General features: G+C 45.5%; 1 protein-coding gene across 2 annotated transcripts in view; it reads left to right on the forward strand.

Moving 5' to 3' along the window:
* Positions 1-4,742: 4,742 nt before the first annotated feature.
* The window catches only part of MRPS25 (mitochondrial ribosomal protein S25), a 48,752-nt gene continuing 33,243 nt past the window's right edge, over positions 4,743-20,251 (forward strand). The window contains exon 1 of one of the 2 annotated variants that reach the window (XM_055557762.1): positions 4,743-5,052. In XM_055557762.1, coding sequence (XP_055413737.1) covers positions 4,919-5,052 — 134 coding nt within the window. In that variant the 5' untranslated portion in view covers positions 4,743-4,918. The remainder of the gene's footprint in view (positions 5,053-20,251) is intronic. The other variant, XM_055557761.1, reaches the window with a different exon arrangement.

The following is a 20,251-nucleotide window of genomic DNA, read 5'->3' on the forward strand; positions in this document are numbered from 1 at the left end:
CTCTGCATTCACCTCTCCAGGTTTCTAGGTGGTAGACGGCCCTGCCAACTCAGATCTCTGGGGTCCGAAGAGTCACTGACTTTCAGTTTGCCCAGCTTTCTCATGTAAGAACAGGAGTGACAACTATCAAACCCTTCATGTTTCTGAGCTGAAGCTGGAAGTTCTGAAGTCTTTTTGAAAACCCTGCTAGGCTACTGAAGAGTTTAAGGCAGAAGAGCTTTTGACCTTAAAGTTCAGAAGAGGTGCTTCCTGTGGATGAAATGTCCTCCCTAATGTTAGAAACCTGAGTGTCTGTACACGAAGCAGGCCAGGGCAGCTTGGGTTTTGGAGTCAGGCAGACCTAGGCTAGAATCCCAGGGGTGTAACCCTTAGCATGCTTAACCTCACCACACTCTCTTTGATCTGTGAACTGGAGTTGTTTGGAGGGTTAAATGAGGTACCCATACCCTATACTTGACATTCTGTCTGACCTACAGCAGGCACTGAGTATTACCTGTTTGTTTTGTTTTTAAATTTTCTATTTAGCTGTGCTGGGTCTTAGTTGCAGCACGTGGGATCCTCGAGCTTCTTTGCAGCATGTCAGATCTTTAGTTGAAGCATGTGGGATCTAGTTCCCGACTAGGGATTGAACCCAGACCCCTGCATTGGGAATGTGGGGTCCTAGGCACTGGACCACCAGGAGAGTACTCTACAAGGAAGGGTACTTTGAGTTGTAGGGTACTTTCAAGGAAAGAATCAGTGAGTCTGGAGGTCAGTCAGAGACTTCCTTTGTTGTTCAGTTGCTATGTCGTGTCTGACTCCTCGACCCCATGGACTGCAGCGTGCCACGCTTCTCTGGCCTTCCCTATCTCCCAGAGCTCCTTTAGGAGCTCTGGCCAGGTGCTGGGAACAAAGACCAAATATATTTCTTTTTTTATCACAGAGGTAGATTAAGAAACACTTATAAAGGTCCCAGCCCAAGGACACTGATCCATTAAAATACTGAGATTTCACCATAAAATTATAGAATGCTTCCCTTCCCCTACACCTTACCACCACACCAAAAGAACTCCAGTATAAGTGTAGACTACAAATGAATGAGGTGCAAAACACACTCTCTCTAGGGAAGCCCAAAGTCACAAGAGACAAAAGCTAAGACACTAGAGGAGTGGAAGCCTCTGGCCACCTACAGCTATAGCAAACATTAAACAGCTCAAGTCCCATCCAGAATAACATAACCCTTCATAATAGAGGCTTATTTACCTCAGTTCCTATTACCTAATACAGCCAATAATGTCTGACTTTCAACAAAAAATTTTAAGTGTGCTAAAAAAAGGTAAGGAAAAAAAACCCCACTCTGATAAGACAAGTATATATCACAACCAGATTCAGATACTAGACAGATGTTGGAGTTACCAGATAGCAAAGTTAAGTGATTAATATGGTAAAGAGTCTAGTGGTAAAAGTAAATAATATGCAAGACGAGATGAGTAATGGAAACAGAGATAAGGAAACTCTAAGAAAGACTGAAAGGAAATGCTAGAAATAAAAACCACTAACAATGCTTCTGATGGGCACATCAGTTAATTGGACACAGCCAAGGAAAGAATCAGTGAGTCTGGAGGTCGGTCATAGAGACTTCCTTTGTTGTTCAGTTGCTATGTCGTGTCCGACTCTGCGACCCCATGGACTGCAGCATGCCACACTTCCCTGTCCTTCCCTATCTCCCGGAGCTTGCTCCAACTCATGTCCATTGAGACGGTGATGCCATCCAACCGTCTCATCCTCTGTCACCCCCTTCTCCTGTTCTCAGTCTCTCCCAGCATCAGGGTCTTTCCCAGTGAGTCAGCTCTCTGTATGATGTGGCCAAAGTATTGGAGCTTTAGCTTTAGCATCGGTCCTTCCAATGAATATTCAGGGTTGATTTCTACTGGAGAAGGGATAGGCTACCCACTCCAGTATTCTTGGGCTTCCCTTGTGGCTCAGCTGGTAAAGAATCCTCCTGCAATTCGGGAGTCCTGGGTTCAATCTCTGGTTGGGAAGATCTGCAGAAGGGAAAGGCTACCCACTCTAGTAGTCTGGCCTGGAGAATTCCATGGACTGTATAGTCCACAGGGTCGCAAAGAGTCAGACACGACTGAGTGACCTTCTCTTTCACTTTTCCTTTAGGATTGACTGGTTTGATCTCCTTGCAGTCCAAGGGACTCGCAAGAGTCTTCTCCAGCACCACAATTCAAAAGCATCAATTCTTTGGTGCTCAGCCTTATGGTACAACTCTCAGATCTGTACATGACTACTGGAAAAACCAGAGTTTTGACTATATGGACCTTTGTCAGCAAAGTGATATCTGCTTTTTAAAACACTGTATAGGTTTTTCATAGCTTTTCTTCCAAGGAGCAAGTGTCTTTATATTTCATGACTGCAGTCACCATCCTCAGTGATTTTGGAGCACAGGAAAATAAAATCTGTCACTGTTGCCACTTTTTTCCCACCTATTTGCCATGAAATGATGGGACAAGATGCCATGATCTTAGTTTTTGAATGTTGAGTTTTAAGCCAGCTTTTTCAATCTCCTCTTTCACCCTCATCAAGAAGCTTTTTAGTTCCTCTTTAGTGGCTCAGAGGATAAAGCGTCTGCCTGCAATACAGGAGACCTGGGTTTGATCCCTGGGTTGGGAACATCCCCTGGAGAAGGAAATGGCAACCCACACCAGTATTCTTGCCTGGAGAATCCCATGGACGGAGGAGCTTGATGGGCTACAGTCCACGGGGTCGCAAAGAATCGGACACGACTGAGCGACTTCACTTTCACTTTCTACCATTAAAGTGGTATCATCTGCATATCTGAGATTGTTGATATTTCTCCCAGCAATCTTGACTCCAACTTGTGATTCATCCAGCCTGGCATTTTTCACATGATGTACTCTGCATATAAGTTAAACAAGCAAGTTGACTATATACAGCCTTGACATACTCCTTTCCCAGTTTTGAACCAGTTCGTTGTTTTTCCATGTCTGGTTCCAACTGCCATTTTTTATCCTGCATACAGGTTTCTCAGGAGACAGGTAAGGTGGTCTGGTACTCTCATCTCTCTTAAGAATTTTCTACAATTTGTTATGATCCACACAGTCAAAGGCTTTAACATAGAAAATGAAGCAGAAGTGGAATTTTTTGGAATTTCCTTGCTTTTTCTATGATCCAGGGGATGCTGGCAATTTGATGTCTGGTTCCTTGGCCCTTTCTAAATCTAGCTTGTACATCTGGAACTTCACAGTTCACATACTATTGAAGTCTAGCTTGGAGGATTTTGAGCATTACCTTGCTAGTATGTGAAATGAGCACACTTGTAGTTTGAGCATTCTTTGGCATTGCCTTTCTTTGGGATTGGAATGAAAACTGACCTTTCTCAGTCCTGTGGCCACTGCTGCGTTTTCCAAATTTACTGGCAGATTTCCCTACTGAACTTCCCTACTGAAATGCAAATGGGTAAAAGGATGGAAAACAACAACAACAACAAACCCACAGAACATCTAAGAACGATGGGACAATTTCAGAAGAGGTAAAACATACATAATCAGAATACCAGGAGGCAAAAAAAGAGAGTGAATAAAAATATTTTAAGTAATAATGGCCAAGAATTTTCCAAAATGAATGGCAGTCACCAAACTACAGGTCCAGGAATGCTCTGAGAACATCAACATCAAGCAGGATAAATACCAAAAACATACACTACGTATCTCTCTCTCTCTCTCTCTTTTTTTTTTTTTTTTTTTTGCCTAGAAATTTTATTCTGGTGCACTTCACTGGATTGACAAGTACCTTAGATATTTAATTTTGCTAGAAATACATACTGTGTGCAGGTTATATAATATATATGTGTCTACACACACACACACACACACACCATATACCTAAATTTGAATTCTACTTGTGTGGGTGATGACAAAGGTGATAATTGTCATAACCTAAACACGTAGGTATATCTTATTCAAACTCTATAAACGAAAGACATAAAGAAAATCTTGAAAGAAACCAGAAGAACCACTATCTTACCTATAGTGGAAAAAAAGACGGCTGCCTCCTATTCAGAAACCATGCAAGAGAGTGGAGTGAAACATTTAGTGTTGAAAGTTGTCCCCCACTTCCAACCTGTATTTCTGTATCTGGCAAAACTGTCCTTCAAAAGTAAAGAACAACTGACATATTCGGATCAATAAGAGTACTTCAGAAAGAGTACTTCTCAGCCACCTTTTGCTTTTCAAGAAATAGAGATCCAGAGCTCTCAAGTGATGGAACTAGGAAGTGGATAGATACTCAATTCCTTTTTTTCCCCCTTTCGCAAGTCAGTTTTTTGTTTTGTGTGTGTGTGTGTGTGTGTGTGTGTGTGTGTGTGTGTGTGTGTGTGTGTTTAAGTCAGTGTTAGACATTGCGCAGTTCTAGCCCTTCACCGTAAAAGCTGGAGAAGCTGAATGAGGAAAACTGACAGACTTGAGGTTGAACAGAAAGTTATTGGGCGCCTTGGTATTCAAACTCACCTCTCCCGAACTACTTTCTCCTGTTAAGTTTGTTGTCCGAATGACCGAGTTTGAGTCTACATAAAATGTTTTCCCTTGGCGGAAGGGAGAAGGACCGAGTCACAGAGCATAAAAACCTAACGTTCCACGAGTTCCAAGGCTGTAGGCAGAGGCGCCGTCTCCCCGCCCACGCCGCCGCCACCTGAGGAGAGCCCCGCCAGCCAGGACTACAAGTCCCAAGGTGCTCCGCGGCGCGCGTGCTTCCCGCCGGGAGCGACCCTCCCTCTCCCGTGAGTCTGCGCGGGAAGTGGAAGCCGGCGCTGGGGCGAGGCGGCCGGCTGGGAGCAGAAGAGCAGTCGCCCGTGCTCGCTTCTCCGCGCTCCTGGACTCGTGGCCGGCAATCCGGCCCCCACCCCGCCGCCGCCATGCCCATGAAGGGCCGCTTCCCGATCCGCCGCACCCTGCAGTACCTCAGTCAGGGGGACGTGGTGTTCAAGGACTCGGTGAAGGTTATGACGGTGAACTACAACACGCACGGGGAGCTGGGCGAAGGCGCCAGGTCAGTCCGAGCCGCCGGCTCCCACCAGTCGCCTGCGAGCCCGCTGGAGACCTGGCGCCACTGTCCCTGCCCCACTGCGCGGACGGGCAGCTGCCCCAGGTCCCACAGCAGAAGGGGACCCTGGGCCGGGCTGGGTGAGGGGCGGAGTGGATGGAGCCCAGCCCGGGGCCACCGAGCCGCTGGCGTCCCGGCTCTCCTTGCACTCGCGGGCTCCGGGCGAGTTGTGTTTCCTCAGTGTCCCGACTGGGGGGACACCTGTGTCCCACGGCTGAGGTGGGGGTGCGCTGGGAGAGGTTGCCGCCGCTGGCCTTGGTGGAGCCGGAGCCCTCAGGCGTGCAGCGCGGTGTCTGAATGCTCCGCGTGCTGTCTAAGCCCGTTTGCTGTTCACCGCAGTGTTCCTCTTGGCCCAGGGATGAGGGAGCGCGAGACAGTGAGGGACCGGCTCGGCCAGGCACACCCTCCTGCAGGCTGGTGCGGGGTAGCTCTGAAAGCGCTTCTTCTCCAAGGTCTCCTCACCGTTGTTGTTGTTGTTTTTTAATTTTGGGCTGTGCTGGTCTTCCGTTGCCGGGGGGGGGGGGGGGGGGGAGCTTTCTTTTGTTACCCGAGCAGGGGCTACTCATTGCGCGGGCTTCTCTGGTTGTGGACCACCGGCTGTGCGCGCCCGGGCTTAGATGCGCTGCAGCGTGTGGGATCTTTTTTCCCGACCAGGGATGGCGCCCGCGCCCCTTGCTCCACCACCGGACCACTAGGAACGTCCGGACTCATCACCCTTATAAATGAAGGGACTGCGCGTGCCAGCTCTGCAGCCGCCCTTTACCCACTTCGCCCCTGCACCCCCGACTTCTTGATGCTCTTCAGCCCGCAGCAGAGTCGGGATTCACTGGAAGGGAAGCTTGCAAATGAAAGGTTTGAACTGGAGGACCTTGAGGCAGCCGACAGTGCCCTGGGCTTCTCAGGTGTTAGATGTAGATTTACCGAGTGCCTGCTCATGCCGCCCCGCGATATGTGTTGGGAATGTAATTCCTGTTTTTCAGAAACTTTGGGCCTGGGTATGTGGGATGGATCAGACTGTGACTGGAGAGCAGCTCCCTGTGGAGGGTGGTCCCCCCCACTCTGGGGGGTTCTTCAGTGCAGGGCTGTTCAGGAGAGCCAGAAGCTACCCCCTAGCTGTGTTTGCTTTCACAGGTGAACCTAGGAACTTGGACCTATTTGTGTGGGGTCAGCTGGTATGAGGGCTTCCTGGAAGACTCGGTCATAGGGCTGAATGGGCTCCAGATCTCCTGCATAACTGACTTTGAATCCTTCCATCCACACCAGGAGTCCCAGGGCAGAGGCCAGACAGGTACAGCAAAGGAGGGACACAGTGTGGGTGGACCTGCAGTAAAGTGAAATACTGCCTGTCTCAGGGGGTTGTTCACTGCTTGGCCACATGTTAGCTAGGTGGGCCCCATGGAGAATCTCTGACTTGTCAAGAAGCCTGAAATTCAGCTTTTTGTGTAAGTTTCTGGTGTTTTAAATGGTCAGCTGGGGAATTCTGGGACTTCTTTAGTAGTCCAGTGGCTAAAACTCAGTACTCCCAATGAAGGGGGCCCAGCGTTCAATCCTTGGTCAGGGAACTAGATCCCACTCGCTGCAGCTGAGACCCAGGGCAGCCAAATAAATATGTGTATTTTTTAAAAAGACCAGTCAGTCAGAATAGACCTACGCATACTTGCATGCTCAAATATTTTAATATTCTTTAGGTAAACAGTAGCCAAACAGCCTGTGTTCCTAGTGATAAAGGCTTGCTTTGTCTCACTGGTATTGAGGTTTTAGCCTGGCAGACTTGCTCTTTGTAGGCCCACTGGCCTTTGCCCTCGGCACTTCAGCTGTCCCAGGTGCCAGTGGTCGGCACAGCCTCGGGCTAGTGAGTCTCAGGCTGTGTGCTGGGTGTGTGGGGAGCCACCTTATTCAGTGTCTGAGCTGTTCCGCCTCACCTCTGCCAGGTGTTCTTGCCCTCACGATGCAACGGGAGTAGTAACAGCTGCTGGCATTTATCAGGTTCTGTGTTCAGCCCTGTGCTGCGGGGTCCAGGTGAATTTGATAATGACCAGAGCCCAATGCTCACGGCCCTGAGTCTGTGGTTTACTGGTCATGTGACCAAGGACATTTTACTTTTTGGACTTTTTTTTTTTAAACATTTGTTTATTTGGCTGCACTGGGTCTTAGTGGCAGCATGTAGGATCTTCGATCTTTGTTGCAGCATGCAGGATCTTTGATCTTTGTTTCGGCATGCGGGATCTTTAGTTGGGGCACGTGAACTTCCTGGTGGTTCAGTGGCTAAGACTCGGTGCTTCCAATGCAGGGTGCCTGGGTTGGATCCCTGACATGTTTTCTTCATGTAAAAACCCCACCCTCTGGGGTTGCTGCCAGCATTCGAGTGTAAGTGCCCAGGTGCGAACTGAAGGTACCTTTTGTTATTACCCTCCCCGCCATGCTCCAGCAGGAACCATTACATAGCCCTGTTGAATGTTGTCCTAGTGGTTCCGGGTGCGAGAAGCTCCGACACAGATGCACCCTGATTTGTTTGTAAACAGTTTTGCTACGTGGCCGTCCTCTGCTGTGGGGTGGGAATTGAGGAGAGGGGTCCTGAGTCCGGGAAAGCCCAGTCCTGTGAGCTGAGATGGTCTCCAAAGCTTATTATGGTAGTTAGTACTCTGCTTCCGCTTCCTCCCAGAGGCAACTACTTTTCAACTCTAACCATTTGATTAGCGAAGTGTTTTACCGCCATATAAATACCATAGTTAGCTCCTTTTATTTTCTTAGCTAAATTTTAGGCTTTATCGATTGACCTGCTACTTTAGAAGGCAAGGATTTAGCTCTCCCAGCAGCACTGCCGTTCCCCACCCCAACACATGCATGTTGAGTGTGAGTTGGAAAAGAATTTCCAGACAGTGTTTCAGAAAGGAGTTTATTAAGAACAAAGAGCAGAGATGATGAGGGCACTGCAGGCACAGAGGGCCGACCCCTGACCAACCAGGGAGAGCCAGTGCAGGCTTAGTAGCCGATTTTTATAGTCTCAAGACAGAAAATTCCTGCCGGAAGGATGACATTAGGTGATTGGTTAGGGTGGGTATTTGTAGCTAGTGTGGGATCAGGGAGCTGGCTGGTTTAGATGGGTTGGGTGCTTATGGCAATGGACACTGTGGGCTCAGTCAGTTCTGGAGGTGACCAGGGTCGCGTCTGTGGCCTGCTATGGGACTCCACAGTGCATGCTGCTCGACAGCCCCACCTCCTCCCAACAGTCATTTAAGAATTTCGAATAAACCAGTATTCACTGTTAAGTCACTATGACTGTAAACACTATACACCGTTGAGTCAGAGTACGGTGATTCTTTTTTATTTTTCTTTTTGCAGTTTTTTGTTTCCCTAGCTTTATTAATTGTCATTGCTTTTGTTTTAACTTTGGATTCTGCGCCAGTTTTGGACATCTGGCCACGCAGATGTCAAACAGTCAGGCTCTCTGTTGCTCCTATCCTTTTCTTGAGAATAGACTGCAAGCTCCTGTGTGGACTGCTTGTCCTGCCTTCACCGTGTTGACATAAACACTGAGGCGCAGAGCAGTGACTTGCTGGGCCGGACGGCTGGGATGTGGTAAAGCCAGGCAGGCTCCTCTCCTGAGTGCCGCTCACACCGGTCCATGTTCTGGTGTGGGGGCAGGGCGGCAGCAGGAAGCAGAGGGTGCGTTGAAATTCGGGTAATTTGGGGCACCTTTAATCAAGGGATGATTTGCAAAGGTGTGGCAAGAGTGGGAAAAGAAACCACAAGGGCTGATACGGACCAGGGTGCTTGGCTTTCCCCGAGCAGTAGAGGTTGGCTAGAGGCCTGACAGGAGATTCAGGCAAGGCCTTACTGGGGCTTTTGTTCCGGCTGCAGGATGGAGCAAAATCAAGTAACAGGCTCCCTTGAGCTGTTTCCCTCTGTGAGGTGACGGTGGTGGTGTGTCTATGGAGAACTACAACAGCAACTGTTTAGGGACTAGACGGGGGAAGGAGCCAGGCTGCCTCTGGCTTAACTGTTGACGTGAGCAGGGGTCATGTTGCCCCTGCCAAGGAGCCGTTCTGCTCGGATATGTATTCGCGTCAATCCCGGGGATGAAGTCTCTAACGTGTTTTCCTGTGTTTATTTTTACTTATTTTGCTGGAGTGTAGTTGCTTCACAGCGTTGTGTCCGTTTCTGCGGCACCGCATCCTGAATCCGTCAGTCATATGTGCTCATGTAGCCCCTCCCTCGTAAGCCTGGCGCCCACCCCGCATCCCAGCCCTCTAGGTCACCCAGTGCTCAGGGCTGAGCCCCCTGAGTTACTCAGCTGCTTCCTGCTCGTCCTGTTTCACCCAGGGTAGTCTGTAATGTCCGCGCTAGTCCGGCAGCTTGCCCCCCTTGTCCACAAGTCCGCTCTCCACCTCTGAGCCTGTGTTCCCGCCCTGCAGTAGGTTCATCAGTCCCATTTTTCTAGATTCCAAATATATACATTAATATATGCTGTTTCTAACTTCAGTGGGTGGAACAGGCTCTGGGTTAAACATTATTTCAGCTGACGCAAACTTGCTACTTTTTATGGCTGAGGACTGTTACATTGTATAAATGTACCACTTGTCTTTATCCATTCATCCCTCCCTGGACATCCAGGTTGCTTCCATGTCCTAGCCATTGTAAGTAGTGCCTCAATGAACATGGGGGTGCATGTGTCTTTTTTTAGGATTTATTTTATATTTTTGGCCACACGGAGTCTTTGTTGTGGTGTGCGGGCTTCATCCAGTTGGCAGTGAGTGGGGCTAGTCTTTGTTGCGCTGCGTGGACTTGTCATTTCGGCGGCTTCTCTTGTTGTGGAGCAGAGGCTCCAGGAACACAGGTTCGGCAGTCGAGGCTCACCAGCTCCAGAGCAAGGGCTCGGTGGTAGTGGCTCATGGGCCTCATCGCTGCAAATCATGTGGACTCTTCCCCAGCCAGGGATCAAATCTGTGTCACCTGCATCGGCAGGAGGTTTCTTATCCCCTGTACCACCAGGAAAGTCCTACGTGTGTCTTTTTGAATTATGTTTTTGGCAGGGTATGTGCCAAGTAAGTGGGATTGCTGAGACATGGTAGTCTTGTTTCTATTGTCTAAGACATCTCCTTAGACACTGATGATGTCCTTAGACACTGGTGAAATCACTGCAGATGGTGACTGCAGCCATGAATTTAAAGGCGCTTGCTCCTTGGAAGAAAAACTATGACCAGTCTAGACAGCATATTAAAAAGCAGAGACATTACTTTGCCAACAAAAGTCCGTCTAGTCAAAGCTATGGTTTTTCCAGTAGTCATGGATGGATGTGAGTGTTGGACTATAAAGAAAGCTGAGTGCCGAAGAATTGATGCTTTTGAACTGTGGTATTGGAGAAGACTCTTGAGAGTCCCTAGAACTGCAAGGAGATGCAACCAGTCCATCCTAAAGGAAATCAATCCTGGGTGTTCGTTGGAAGGACTGATGCTGAAGCTGAAACTCCAATACTTTAGCCACCTGATGCGAAGAGCTGACTCATCTGAAAAGACCCTGATGCTGGGAAAGATTGAGGGCAGGAGGAGAAGGGGATAACAGAGGATGAGATGGTTGGAAGGCATCACCGACTCGAAGGACATGAGTTGGAGCAAGCTCCGAGAGTTGGTGATGGACAGGAAGGCCTGGCATGCTGCAGTCCATGAGGTCGCAACGAGTCAGACACGACTGAGCGACTGAACTGAAGTCATCGCCATATTCTTCACAGTGGCTGTACTGGTTTATATTCCCACCAACAGTGTAAGAGGGTACCCTTTTCTCCACTCAGCATTCATTGTTTGTAGATTTTTTGAAGATGGCCATTCTGACCTGTGTGAGGTGACACCTCATTATAGTTTTGATTTGTATTTCTCTAATGATGAGTGGTGTTGAGCATCTTTTCATGTGTTTGATGGGGATCTGTATGTCTTCTTTGGAGAGATGTCTACATAAAGGTCTTCCAGCCATTATTTAATTGAATTGTTTGTGTTTTTTGACATTGCGCTCTTTGAGCTGTTTGTATATTTTGAAAATTAACCTTTGTCAGCTGCTTTGTCTGCAAATATTGTCTCACATTCTGCGGGTTGTCTTTTTGTTTTGTTTGTGGTTTCCTTTGCTTTGCAAAAGCTTTTACATGTAATTAGGTTCCAGTTGTTTTTATATTCATTATTGTAGAAGGTGGGTCAAAAGTTTTTTATTTCCATTTTTTAAATTTGTCTTTGCATTTAAAAACATTTAATTTTAATTGGAATATAGTTGTGTTACAATGTTGTGTTGGTTTCTGCATACAATATGAGTCACCCATAAGTGTATATATATCCCCTGCCTCTTGAACCTCTGTCACCCCCATCCCACCCCTCCAGGTCCCCAGAGAGCACCTGACCGAGTTCCCCGTGTTACACAGCAGCTTCACACTGCTTTACACATGATAGCATATGTGTTTCCGTGCATCTTTCAGTTCATCCCATCCCATCCTTTCCCTGCTGTGTCCACAAGGCTCTTCTCCAAGTCTGCGTCCATGTTCCTGCTCTGCAAATGGGTTCGTCAGGACCCTTTTCTGGATTCTGTGCTGCGATTCATAGGGTCACAAAGAGTCGGACACGACTGAGCGACTGAACTCAACTGATATGATATTTGTTTTTCTCTTTCTGACTTACTTCACTCTGTATAAGAGGCTCTAGGTTCATCCACCTCCCTAAACTGACTCAACTTCCGTCCTTTTTATCGCTGAGTAATATTCCATTGTATATATGTACCACGACTTCTTTATCCATTCATCTGTCCACAGACATCTAAGTTGCTTACGTGTCCTGGCTGTCACAAATAGTGCTGTGGTGAACGTTGAGGTACATGTGCTTTTTAAATTATGGTTTTCTCAAGGTAGATGCCCCGTAGTGAGACTGCTGGGTGATGGTATTTTTTTTTTTTTTTTAATTGGAGGATAATTGCTTTACCATGCTGTGTTGGTTTCTGCCATACATCAACATGAATCAGCCATAGGTATGCATATGTGCCCTCCCTCTTGAACCTCCTTGGCACCTCCCACGCCATCCTACCCCTCTAGGTTGTCAGAAAACACCAGGCTGGTCTCCACGGCTCATACAGCAAATTCCCATGGCTATCTATTTTACTTATGTATTCCAGTTCTACTCTTTCAGTTCATCCCAACCTCTCCTTTCTCCACTGTGTCCAGAAGAATGTGCACTATGTCTGCCTCTGTATTACTGACCTGCTAATGGGTTCATAACTACCGTTTTTGAAATCCATGCATGTACATAAATATATTTGTTTTCTGACATCACTGTGTTTAACAGGCTTTAGGATCATCTACCTCACTAGATCTGACTCTTATTCCTTCCTTTGTATGGCTGAGTACTATTCCATGGTATATATGTACCACCAGCTCGACAGACATGAGTGTGAGCAAGCTCCGGGAGTTGGTGACGGACAGGGAGGCCTGCGTGCTGCAGTCCATGGGGTCACAAAGAGTCGGACACGACTGAGCACCGCACTGATATGTGTACAACACGTCCTTATCCATTCATCTGTGGATGAGCATCTAGGTTGCTTCCGTGTCCTGGCTATCGAAAATACTGCTGCAGTGAACTTTGGGGATACACATGTCTTTTTGAATTACAGTTTTCTCAGGGTCTGTGCCCTATAATGGGATTGTGTATAACGTAGTAGTCTATCCCTACTTTTTTAAAGGAATATCCATACTGTTGTCCATAGTGGCTGTATCAGTTTGCATTCCCACCAACAGTGCAAGAGGGTTCCCTTTTCTCCACACCCTCTCCAGCATTTATTCTTTGTAGAATTTTTGATGATGGCCGTTCTGACTCTGTGAGATGATATCTCATTGAAGTTTTCATTTGCATTTCTCTAATAATGACTGATGTTGAACAACATTTCATGTGTTGGTTGCCCATCTGTAAGTCTTTGGAGAGATGTCCATTTAGGTATTCTGCATGTGTTTTAAATGGATTTTTATTCTTTGTTTGTTGACATTGAGCTCCAGAAACTATATATTTTAGAAGGTAATCAGATGTCGGTTGTTTCCTTTAAAATATCTCTGATTCTGATTGTGTTGTCTTTACCATTTTGTGTGTAGCTTCCTTTGTTGGGCAAACCTTTTTAAGTTTAATTAGGTTCAAGTTTTTTATTTTTGGTTTTATTTTCATTATTTTAGACAATGTGTCAAAAACTTTTTTTTTTTTCATAATTATTTCATTCTTTAACTGGAGTATGTTTCCTTTACAATTATGTATTGGTCTTTGCCATACAAAGTGTCAGTCAACAATATATGTGTATATACCCCCTCCATCCTGAACCTCCGTCCCACCAACCCCAACCCCTCTGGGTCATCACGGCTCACCAGGATAAGCCCCTGTTACATGGTAACTACACATCACTGTGCATTTCACACATGGTCATGTGTGTATTTCCATGCCTCGAAGACTCCTTAGAGTCCCTTGGACTGCAGGGAGATCCAACCAGTCCATTCTGAAGGAGATCAGTCCTGGGTGTTCATTGAAAGGAATGATGCTAAAGCTGAAACTCCAGTACTTTGGCCACCTCACGTGAAGAGTTGACTCATTGGAAAAGACTCTGATGCTGGGAGGGATTGGGGACAGGAGGAGAAGGGGACGACGGGGGATGAGATGGCTGGATGGCAACCGATTCGATGGACTTGAGTTTGGGTGAATTCCGGGAGTTGGTGATGGACAGGGAGGCCTGGCATGCTGCGGTTCATGGGGTCCCAAAGAGTTGGACACGACTGAGCGACTGAACTGAACTCTCAATTTGTCCCACCCAGTCCTTCCTCTGCTGAGTCCACAAGTCCTTTCTGTACTTCTGGGTCTTATTCCTGCCCTGAAAATAGGTTCATTGATACCATTTTCCTAGATACCATATAGATGCACCAAATACAATATTTGTTTTTCTGACTTCTTCACTCTGTCTGAGAGGCTCTAGGTTCAACCACGGCCCTGGAACTGAATCAAATTCGTTCCTTATGGCTGAGTAATATCCCATGGTGGTCTTCCCTTGTGACTCAGCTGGTGAAGAATCCGTCTGCAGTGTGGGAGACCAGGGTTCGATCCCTGGGTTGGGAAGATCCCCTGGAGAAGGGAAAGGCTACCCACTCTAGTATTCTGGCCTGGAGAATTCCATGGACTGTATAGTCCATGGGGTCACAAAGAGTCGGACATGACTGAGCGACTTCCACTTTCAGTATCCCATGTTATATCTGTAGCACAACTTCTTTATCTGTTCATGTGTTGACATACATCTAAGTTGCTTCCATTTCCTATCTATTGGAAATAGTGCTCCATAGATAATTGGGATACAGGTGTCTTTCTGAATTATTGTTTTCTCAGGGTATATGCCCAGTAGTGGGATTACTTGGTCCTATGGTAATTTTATCTCTCCCTGTTTTAAGGAGTGTCCATACCATTGTTCATGATGGCTGTATCAGTTTACATCCCACCCACAGTGCAAGGGTGTTCCTTTTCTGTGCACCCTCTCCAGTATTTATTCTTTGTCAAATTTTTGATTGTGGCCTTTCTGACCCTGTGAAGTGATACCTTATTGAGGTTTTCATTTGCATTTCTCTAACAGTGAGCGATGTTGATAATATTTTCATGTGTTTGTTGGTTATCTGTATCTCTTCTTTGGAAAGATGTCCATTTAGTCTTCCCCCATTTTTTTGTATTAAATTGCCTTTTTTCTTGAGCTGACTGTGGTTCAAATCATGAACTCCTTACTGCAAAATTCAGACTTAAATTGAAGAAGCTAGGGAAAACCATTAGGCCATCCAGGTATGACCTAAGTCAAATCCCTTATGATTATACAGTGGAAGTAATGGATTCAAGGGATTGGATCTGATAAACAGAGTGCCTGAAGGACTATAGGTGGAGGTTCTTAACATTGTACAGGAGGCAGTGATCAAAAATGCAAAAAAGCAAAATATTTGTCTGAGGAGGCCTTACAAATAGCTGAGAATAGAAGAGAAGCAAAAGAGAAAAGGAAAGATATACCCATCTGAATACAGAGTTACAAAGAATAGCAAGGAGAGATAAGAAAGCCTTCTCAAGAGAAGAGTGCAAAGAAATAGAGGAAAACAATAGAATGGGAAAGACTAGAGATCTCAAAGAAAATTAGAGATACCAAGGGAACAAGGGACATTGCAGTCCAACCAGTCCATCCTAAAGGAGATCAGTCCTGGGTGTTCATTGGAAGGACTGATGCTGAAGCTGAAACTCCAATACTTTGGGCCACCTGATGCGAAGAACTGACTCATTTGAAAAGACCCCGATGCTGGGAAAGATTGAAGGCTGGAGGAGAAGGGGGCAACAGAGGATGAGATGGTTGGATGGCATCACCGACTCGATGGATGTGAGTTTGAGTAAACTCCAGGAGTTGGTGATGGACAGGGAGGCCTGGCGTGCTGTGGTCCAAGGGGTTGCAAAGAGTTGGACACAACTGAGCGACTGAACTGAAGGGGACATTCCATGCAGGGATGGGCACAATATGTATGGACAGTATGGACCTAACAGAAGCAGAAGATAGTAAGAAGAGGTGGCAAGAATACACAGAAAATACACAGAACTGTACAAAAAAGGTCTTAATGACCTGGATAACCACAATGGTGTGATCACTCACCTAGAGCCAGACATCCTGGAGTGTGAAGTCAAGTGGGCCTTAGGAAGCACTACTACAAACCAAGCTAGTGGAGGTGATGGAATTCCAGCTGAGTTATTTAGATTCCTAAAAGATGATGCTGTTAAAGTGCTCCACTCAGTATGACAGTGAATTTGGAAACTCAGCACTGGCCACAGGACTGGAAAAGGTCAGTTTTCATTCCAGTCCCGAAGAAGGGCAGTGCCAAAGAATGTTCAAACTATTGCACAATTATGCACATTTTATATGCTAGCAAAGCAATGCTCTAAATCCTTGGAGGTAGGCTTCAATAGTACCTGAACCGAGAACTTGCAGATGTACAAGCTGGGTTTGGGAAAGGCAGGGGAACCAAAGATCAAATTTCCAACATCCACTGGATCATAGAAAAAGCAAGGGAATTCCAGAAAAACATCTACTTCTGTTTCATTGACTAAAGCCTTTGACTGTGTGGATCACAACAAACTGTGGATAATTCTGAAAAAGATGGAAATACCAGACCACTGTACCTATCTCCTGAGAAACCTGTATACAGGTCAAGAAGCAACAGAACCTTACATGGAACAAGTGACTGGTTCCAAATTGGGAAAGGAGTATGTCAAGGCTGTATATTGTCACCCTGCTTATTTAACTCATATGCAAAGTACATCATGTGAAATGACAAGCTGGGTAAAGCTTAGGTTGGAATCAAGATTTCTGGAAGAAGTATCAGTAACCTCAGATACGCAGATGACACCACCCTAATGGCAGAAAGCAAAGAAGAACTAAAGAGCCTCTTGATGACGGTGAAAAGAAGAGAGTGAAAAAAAAGCTGGCTAAAATTTCAACATTCAGAAAACTTAAGATCATTGTATCCAGTCACATCACCTCATGGCAAATAGGGAAAAAATGGAAACAGTGACAGACTTTATTTTCTTGGGCTCCAGAATCACTGTGAATGGTGACTGCAGCCATGAAATTAAAAGACGCTCGTTAGAAGAAAAGCTAAGACCAACCAAGACAGCATGTTAAAAAGCAGAGACATCCCTTTGTTGACCTAAGTCCGTCTAGTCAAAGCTATGGTTTTTCCAGTAGTCATGTATGGATGTGAGAGTTGGACCATAAAGAAGGCTAAGTGCCAAGTAATTGATGCTTTTGAAGTGTGGTGTTGGAGAAGACTCCTGGGAGTCCCTTGGGCTCCAAGGAGATCAAATCAGTCAATCCTAAAGGAAATCAGACCTGAATATGCATTAGAAGGACACTTGCTGAAGCTCCAATACTTTCGCCCCCTGATGTGAAGAGCCAGCTCATTGGAAATGACCCTGATGCTGGGAAACATTGAGGACAGGAGGAGAAGGGGCGACAGAGGATGAGATGATTGGATGGCATCACCGACTCAGTGGACATGAGTTGAGCAAACTCCAGGAGATAGTGAAGGACAGGGAAGCCTGGTGTACTCCAGTCCAGGGTTGCAAAGAGTCCTACATGACTGAGCGTCTGAACAACACAATTTTTCTTGAAACTGAACTCAGTGAGCTGTTTGTATATTTTGGAAGTTAATCTGGTCTCAGTTTCCTTATTTCAGATATTGTCCCCCATTCTGAGTGTTGTCTTTTCACGTTGTCTGTAGTTTCCTTCGTTGTGCAAAAGTTTTTAAGAATGTTCCAGTTATATATTTTTGCTTTTATATTCATCATTTTTGAATGTGGGTCAAGATTTTTAATTTTTTTCATAATTAAAACTTTCTTTCAACTGAAGTAAAATTCCCTTATAATGTTGTGTTGGGTTCATCATACAACAACCGAATCAGCCATAAATACATGTATGTCCCGTGCTTCTTGAACCGCATCCACCCTCACCCGTCCAGGTCATCACAGCTCCTCAGGCTGAGTTCCCTGTGTTATACGGCCGCTTCCCATTAAGTATGCATTTTCACATGGTAATGTTTATATTTCAGTGCTTCTCTCTCAATCCATCCCACCTTGTCCTTCCCCCACCTTGACCAAAGTCCATTGTCCCTCTGGGTGTCTATTCCTGCCCTGTGTTCCTGCCCTGCTAATGGGTTCATCAATACCATTTGTCTAGATTCCCATATGTATTAATATATGATATTTGTTTTTCTGAATTCGTTCTGTATAAGAGACTCGAGGTTCATCCACCACCCTCAGAACTTACTCAGATTCCTTCCTTTTTATGGCTGAATACTATTCCATTGCATATATGTACGACAGCTTCCATCTCCATTCGTCTGTGGATGGGCATCTGTGTTGCTTCCGTGTCCCAGCTGTCATGAACAGTGCAGCAGTGCGCTTTGGGGTGCACGTCTGCTTTTTAATTATGATTTTTTCAGAGTATATGCCCAGTAGTGGGATTACCAACTCATATGGTCATAGTTGGCAACCCGCTCTGTTGTTTGGGCCTGGAGAGCCCCGTGGACGGAGGAGTCAGGCCATCTACAGTCCGTGGGGTTGCAAAGAGTTGGACTTGACTGAGCGACTCACAGTAGAGTATGGTCGTAGGATGCCCGGTTTAACAGATCTCCATAGTGTTGTCCATAGTAGCTGTATCAGTGTACATTCCCGCTAACAGTCCAGGAGGCACGCATTTCCCCACACCTTCTCCAGTGTTTATTGACAGAATTTTCGATACTAGCCATTCTGACCCATGTGAGGTAGTGCCTCATTGAGTTTCTCACTTGTATTTCTCTCTCAATGAGTGATGTTGATCATATTTTCATGTGTTTGCTGGCCAAGAGTATATATTCTTTAGAGAGATGTCTATTTAGGTCTTCCAGGTATTTTTTGATCAGATTGTTTGTTATTTTTGAAGTTAAGCTCCATGAACTTTTTGTATAATTTGGAGCTTAATCGTTCATCAGTTGCTGTTTTTGCAAACATTGTCTCCCATTCTGTGGATTGTCTTTTCGTTTTGTTTGTGGTTTCTTTGCTGTGCCAAAGCTTTTAAGTTTAAATATGTCCTAATTGTTTGTTTTTATATTCATTATTTTTAAAGGTGGATCAAGCTTTTTTATTTTTTAAATAATTTTTCTTTAGTTTTTAAAATCAGAATGTTTTTTCTTTTTCTGACAGTTTTTGTTAACTGTTTTACGGTGTTGCGTTGGTTTCTGCCATAAAACAGTGAATCAGACATAATTATACGTACATCCCTTCCCTCCTGCCCCATCCACCACCGCCCACATCCCATCCCTCTAGGTCATCACAGAGCACTAGGCTGACCTCCCTGTGCTATGTGGCGGCTACTCACTAGCTATCCATCTTACCACTGGTAATACACATATCTCAGTGCTACTCTCTCAATTCCTCCCACCCTGTGCTTCCGGCACTGTGTCTACAAGTCCATTCTTTACCTCAGGGTCTCTATTCCCAGTCTGCAGATGGGTTCATCAGTACCATTTTTCTGGATTTCGTACATATGCGTTAATATATGATACTTGTTTTTCTGACCTACTTTACTCTGTATCAGAGGCTCTAGGTTCATACACCTATCTAGAACTGACTCAAATTTGTTCCTTTTTATGGCTGAGTAATATTCCATTCAGTATATGTACCACAACTGTTTTATCCACTCCTCTGTTGACAGATATCTAGGTCGATTGCATATCCTATCATAAAAAGCAGAGTTGATAGCCAGGATGGTGATTATCCATTGCACTCAAATAGTGCAGTGAACCCTGGAGTTGACGAGTTTTTGAATTACTGGTTTCTCAGGCGTATGCTCAGTAGTGGGATTGGTGGGGTGTATGGTAGTTTTTTTTCTTTGTTTTTTTAAGTCTCCATACCGTTCTCTGTTGTGGCCACATCAATTTACATTTTCACCAGCGGTGTGAGAGGGTCCTCTCTTCTCCTCATCCTCTTCTGAATTTTTTGTTTGTAGAATTTTTTTGATAATGGCCTTTCTGACCCGTATATGACTCCTCATTGCTGTTTTCATTGGCATTTCTCTGACATTGAGCGATATTGAGCATTTTTCATGTGTTTGTTGGCCATCTGTGTTCACAAAGGTGGATCCACAATTTTTATTTTATTTTTAACTTTTTAATCAGTATTTACAAATGATTTTTAATTGGAGTATAATTATGTTAACATGTTGTGTTGGTGTCTTCCATATAGCAGCTTGACTCAGCTGTAAATATACATGTGTCATCTCCCTCTTTAATCTCTCTCCCCGCCCTTGTCCAATCTGGAATAGCCATCATATGCTTAACTTTGAACTGTTATATCCAAAAAGGCACACATTTTACCAAAAGGTTAAAAAAAAAGGCCTAAAAGAAGAACTACAACTCTAGCTACTAAGGAGCCGAGGATGGGATGGAACCAGGTTGACTTTGGTTTTACTGTTGGCCGGACAGCAGGTGGTGGGGCCCCTCCCCGCGCCCAAGGAGCCATTGTGCTGGGATATGTATTTTTGTTAATCTTAGGGTTAAAGTCTAACCTGTTTTTCTATTTTATTTTTATTGGAATAGAATTGC

This window comes from Bubalus kerabau, chromosome 20 (assembly GCF_029407905.1).
Source record: "Bubalus kerabau isolate K-KA32 ecotype Philippines breed swamp buffalo chromosome 20, PCC_UOA_SB_1v2, whole genome shotgun sequence".
Classification (NCBI taxonomy): Eukaryota; Metazoa; Chordata; class Mammalia; order Artiodactyla; family Bovidae; genus Bubalus; species Bubalus kerabau.